Source organism: Pipistrellus hanaki, assembly GCF_964339955.1.
Source record: "Pipistrellus hanaki genome assembly, chromosome: 7".
Taxonomy (NCBI): Eukaryota; Metazoa; Chordata; class Mammalia; order Chiroptera; family Vespertilionidae; genus Pipistrellus; species Pipistrellus hanaki.
In genome coordinates, this window is record NC_140509.1 from 86,929,354 (window position 1) to 86,935,353 (window position 6,000).

Sequence of the window (6,000 nt, forward strand, 5' to 3'; positions counted from 1 at the left end):
TATTTTATGATACTACTGTTTTCTCTATTTTTGAGGTTTTTTATTACTTTTTTAATCTTTTGAAGGAAAGAGTAATATGTGTTCATTAAATCAAGGAAATTCACCCTTGGGCCTGTGACCATTGATTCTCTATGCACATGTAGAGGGTGGCCTGGCTGACAGAGACCTAGTTCTTCACTAGAGTAAGCCCACTCTCCACATTGCAGAACTGAGTTCGAAGCCTATAAAAGACCAACTGATTTCTCAGTTGGAATGAACCAGGCGTGTTTTTGCACAGCTGACACGCCTGTGCGTACTGCTGAGGCCGGGACTGGGCAGAGGATATACTGGTTACGGAAGCGGAGGTGTGCTTTGTCTATGGAGTCCCCATTCAAAACCCATGAGGATCTTTCTGAGTAATAATCTTTCAAAATCCATTATTGACACAATTTCTATAAGAAACATTACAGTTTTAAACAAAAATTTAGTTAATGTAAAAAATGCTTTAAGATTCTGTATTTCTGGAATACCTATGAAATCGTAGGACTTCATGTGAAATATTTATTTTCTTCTTTGATTATGGAATAGCCGCTTTTATTTTAAATAAAATTCTATTTTTAAGAAATTGAGGGAAGATTCGGTCACAATGAAGATACAGTATTTTTGTAGTATTTATAGACTGTCCTACAATGATAGGCCATAGAAAGCACTTTTGTTACATGAGATAAACCTGTCAATGACATAGATCATTGAACTCCGTGAAGCCGAGGCCCGCCCACTGGGTTTTGATTTACGAGGTGGCACAGACCCTGCCTCCGCACTGAAGTACTTCGTATCTCCTCTGCCACAGTCACAGCGCAACAGTACAGAACTGTCTGTGAAACCTCAGAATAGAGTAGAAATAACTAAGCTGTTGAATGAGTCTTAAAAATCATACTACTGTTAAGTGGACCAAGTTTGGTGAAGCAGTGTGGCAGGTTGGCTAGGGAAGGAACAGCTCCAGACATTGGGCACGATGACTTTCCACTGAGAACTACTTTATGTTTGACTGTAATTTTAAAAAGTTTTTGTTCTGTTTGTTATTTTGCAAAAGAAAATAGTATTTACAGGTGGCTTCTTTTAAAATATATAAAGCAGGAATGTATATGAAATGTCAGATTATATTGTATTTGCAGAGAATTAGCTTTGAAATCGAATAAAGAAAAGTTGTAGTTTTAAAAATGCCTTATTGGTATCAATTAGAAATTTCTTCTATTTTTTGATGTACTTAGAGCTTTTTGAGTATAGAATTTTAAATGGCAGGATTTTACAGTGTTTACATGCAAGTGCATTTTATAAGTGTTCTATATGTGTAAAATAGTATTTCCAACTGGAAAGTGTTGGCTAGCGCCGAAGGCCTGGCCTTTTTCTGGTTCCCATGATGTTGGCTGCACTGCTAGACTCCAGTTTAGTACTGCTTTGTATCATGAGGCCAAGAAATTCCATGTTGTTTGTAAATAGAACATTGAAAAAGCAATAAACATTTATTGAACAAAAGAAACCTTGTTTGGCCCAGAGTTTATGTTGAACCAAATTGTTCATAGAAATTTAAATTTCTTTAGATTCATTTCTGTTAATCATCAGTTATTAATAATCACATCCATCATTAATAGCTGCTTTAATGCTTGCATCTGAGAGAATACTAATGCTTAGTGGCAGTCAGATCCTGATAACGCACTGACTGTTCCAGAGTTCTGTATACAGACACTTTATTGTCGTCGTTCTCAGTTCCCTTCATCGAGCTACTAACTATTAGTTGTTAGTTATATTTTATTTCTATTTTTTCCTGTTAACAAGTTTTTTTGTGGGAGAGGGCTCTCCTTCATTTGTTCAAATCATGATGTGAAATTGTCATGATTTTCATTGTATTCGATAGATGGTGTCAATCAGTTCGTCAGAATTACACATGCTTTTTTTTTTTTTTTATTAGTTGTGATTAGTTTTTCATGTTGTCATTAAGCCGTCACTAGCTGAGACTAATCTCTTCTCTATCTTTTCTTTTCTTTTTTTTTTTTGTTTTTTTTTTGTTTTGTTTTTTTGTTTCTAACCACCCAGCCGCCACCGGCAACTAACCTATGACCTTCTGACCTCTGAACTCTTCACCCAATGATGACCTGACCATGCCTGCCTGCTGATCAGTTAACTGGTAATCGCCTTTGCTTGCCTGTCGTCAGTGCAGCGAGCTGAGGCACTTGTCCGTTCGTCTTACCATCTAACCAAACAAAAGACAAAGAAATTGTTGTCCTCCAACTCAGCTTTTGGTTTTTGTTGTTATTTTTCCTGTTTGGGTGAAAATGGTTCTAGAACCTGCACTGAAGTAGTAAAGCAATAAGGCCCAATTCCTCCCGCAGCACTGATCATCTTCCCCTCCCCGCCCTGAGCGAGCGGTAAGAGCCTCTCTCCGAGGCGGGCAGAGCCGAGCTACTCAGTGACAGGCGGGTACTGTGAGGGACTCCGGAGCCGCTCCCGGGAGTCCAGCTCTGAATGTACTGTGTGCTGATGCATCATGCATGAACCTTCGGTCAGGGATGTCAGTGGTGAAGCGATCCACAAGTTTTCAAAATTTGATATGCTGTGTAGTCACTACAGTGCCCTCACAGGGCAGCATCGCAGCCTTGTATGTTGCCTGCCAAATTGGAAGTATCGCGAGTGTGCCATGAGAGAAAAACTTAAGGAATTTTGAAAAGTAATACAAAGAACAAAACTGCAACACTATTTTTAAAAAGATAAATATCTGAGTTAAAATGACTGAACCTTTATTTTACAGCTCCTTAAAAACATACGAGAACAAGGTACATGCATTATGTGTCACATGACTGGGCAAACTGTTCAGATATTTTTTTTAAACCTCCCTGTATAGAAAAAAATCATTAAGGATGTAAAAGCCATGCTTGCCTATTTGCTGTATACATGTAATGAAATTGTAGATAAAGTGTAGTGCATTGAAACAAATGAACAAAAAGTAGATACTTTTACTATACAAGGGTGCTGGTGCAGAAAAAATATATATATTTTTGGAAATGTAGCATTTTATACTTTCAAGTGTTATAAAAAAAAAAAAGAAAAAGAACAAAGAAACCCTTTATTTCATTAAATGATTTTTTCTGGTGGTTGTCAAGAAACAAAAGACCAAAAGAGCCTTTTTGTCTTTCTTTTTTATTTTTTAAGTATTGGAATAAGTCTAAAGAAAAGGAAGTGCCTTATTTTTCTTCATGGTCATTTAGTCAAGTGTCTCGTAAGATCAGCTCCTCCCTCAGAACACAAGTTAATGCATGTTGCTCAGTCGCCCAGTATGTGAAAGCAGATGTGAGGGAGACAGATGAGTTGATGGTTTAAATTTTATAATTTTTGCCACATTACCTTGATACAAATTTGCCAAATCTGATACTGTGAAAAAAATGGATAATTTTTCTAATGCCTGACATATAAGTTTTGAAACATTCTTTTAAAATCATAATTGATTGCTTTTGGTTATTGCAATATTTAATATTACCCCACGGGACTCTGAGATAAAAATTGTGTGATTTGAACATCAGTTTATAGACAAAATTAGAGCTCTTTTTTTTATTCAGAGACGAGGGTGTTTAAATGGCCCAAACTTTACCAGACTTCTTTCTGCCATACAATCACTTGGGCAGCCTATCCCCTCCTGGTTTTAATAACCTGGCCTGCCCCACACCCCTGCACACGTTGTTCTGACTTTAAAGGAATGTGAAAGCGAGCATCGCGCGCACGTAAGGACTCCATCCAGCTGAGGTGAAGCTTCCGGTTCTCATGGAGCTCAGCTGGGGTAGCTGACGTGCATGGAGCCTACATGTGTCTGACCCTCACACATTCACTGCTCAGTACCAGGCGTGGCAAATGTCAGGGCAGTGGGTCCCTCTTACGTATCTGCACAGTCAAGGTCAGCAGCAGCTCATTGAGCACCGCAGTGACCGGCACCCGCCCCTGGAACCGGTTCAGTTCATTACTATGCAATAGACTCTCGTTGTTTTGTAGCCGCCAGCTTGGGTGTCATGTGCCACTGCTCCGTCTTTCTGTTACACAGACCGTTGTTCGGATTTATTTACAATATGTGCTGTGCCATTTTGACTTTTATTTTGTTTGGTTGGTTGAATAAATTTGCGACACTCAAACACTTGAGGTGATAGTAGTTTAAAAACAATACCAGTATTTGATCCAGTTTCATCTCAGCTGTGTTATACCTGGACATTTTAGATGTTTATCAAAGGTCTTTCATGGGGAAGAAAGAACATGTATGAAATAGATGTGTGACATTTATGAGTAATGTTGGCTCTGAAAAAACTTTTGAAAACTTAGTTGAAACAATTTTGGATCAACTAAAAATAAGCATGACTTTTGAAATCTCTGAATGCCTTGGTTCTCAGTATTATCATTCTTTAGTGAATTTATTTCTTATTAAAATATGTAGTTTTTAAGACTTTTTTTGACAGTATTATGTAATTTTCTAGCGTGGGTAGATGGGAGTGTCGCTTGTATGTTACCGTACAGCTGACATGTATTTTTGTCTATTCTTTATTATCTTAGTAGTTTCATGCTATGTATGTACCATAACCAACCTATTGCCTATGAGAAACATGTAAGATAATGTATTTACAGCCATTGTTACAAGTTTATAATGTATTTTTCTATCTTGTTTTATATGTATGTTATATAACATTCAAAAAGAATTTTTTTCTTGATTGAGAAAAGGATACAAAATGCAAAATTCACAATTTTGATAACTGAAAATTGCCAATTGTTTTGCAGTACTTTATTATATTGGGTGTCTTGTCTTTCTTGGGCTATTTAGTTAGCTAATGAATGAATACATTAGATACTTTTGGGTTTTAGTTGGGATTTTACATAGCTTGCGTTTTAATTCTTTGGTTCTTTGCTGTTTCTATTAACCCATGGCATTATTTTAATAAATGTTATAATACCAACCTACTAACTCTGGACTTTGTCTGTTTATTAACCTTTACGTGTTTAATCAAAACAGACAAATAAAGACACAAGAATGTCAAGTCTTTAGTTACTGGACTAACCCTGAGGACCGTGAACAGATAACCTGGCGTGACTTGTGTTTGTGTTTGTCAGCTGACAGTTCACACACTACAACGGCTTTGTTCTCTCACTTCCGGTGGGGGAGGTGGGGGATGGGAACAGAGTAGCTTTGGGTGAGGCGGTCTTCTATTCTTGCCACTTGCCTTTTGGCCTCTGCAGTACTAATTCCACCCTTAGCTTTTCTTCTCAAAGTAGTCACTGTCCGCTCCCAGCATTGAGAGCAAAGAGGCTCATAGTCAGGATCTGTCCCAAGAAACCAGTTTGAGTTCTTGTTGGACCATTTCTTGGCATTTCTGCAAATAGGTAGATGGTTCACAAAGCAAAGAATCTGCTGATGTCTTGTCGTTTTCACTGGACATTGGGGCACCCAGCAGGGGTGAAGCCACAGGCGCCACAGCTGGGATGTCCCGAAGCCTGGCCCACCCCCCACTCCCCGCCGTGAGGGCCCCGGGCGCTGCTCAGTCCCCAGGGCTCCCTCCCCTGCCTGCTCTGGGGCACTGGGAGCTGCTCATTGATACAGGAAGGGGGGGGCGGGGGGGGGACAGGGAGCACGTTGGAAAAACTATCCATGAACCACTTGCATGCAAGTCAGCTTACAAAGATTTATTAAATGTCTTCATGCTCTTCCTGGCTGCAGCCCAGGTAACCCGGCCTCTGTTTATGAGCTCTTCAGTTCAACTCCAGGAGTGCATTTCTGTCTCTCAGACACTGTTAATTTCCTTCTCTGTGAAACATCGGACAATAAAAAACTCTTAGGGTGAGTGTTGACATTCATAAACAACAGCTTAATTTTACAAATTACATTTTATTTATTGTAAAGTAAAATTGGGGGCTCAAATGAGTCCCGTGTTGCAGAAGACATGACTTCCAGTTCAGCTCCGCAGAGCATTCTGTTGCATTGCCACACGGGGGTCA

General features: G+C 39.0%; 1 protein-coding gene across 5 annotated transcripts in view; it reads left to right on the forward strand.

Annotated features, from left to right (window-relative positions):
• QKI (QKI, KH domain containing RNA binding) overlaps positions 1-4,968 on the forward strand; it is a 113,243-nt gene extending 108,275 nt beyond the window's left edge. For 3 of the 5 annotated variants that reach the window (XM_084889740.1, XM_084889738.1, XM_084889742.1), the window contains exon 8: positions 2,074-4,968. In XM_084889740.1, the coding sequence (XP_084745866.1) occupies positions 2,074-2,090 (17 nt within the window). In that variant the 3' untranslated portion in view covers positions 2,091-4,968. The remainder of the gene's footprint in view (positions 1-2,073) is intronic. The other 2 variants (XR_014795515.1, XR_014795516.1) reach the window with 1 other exon arrangement.
• The last annotated feature ends 1,032 nt before the right edge of the window (positions 4,969-6,000 follow it).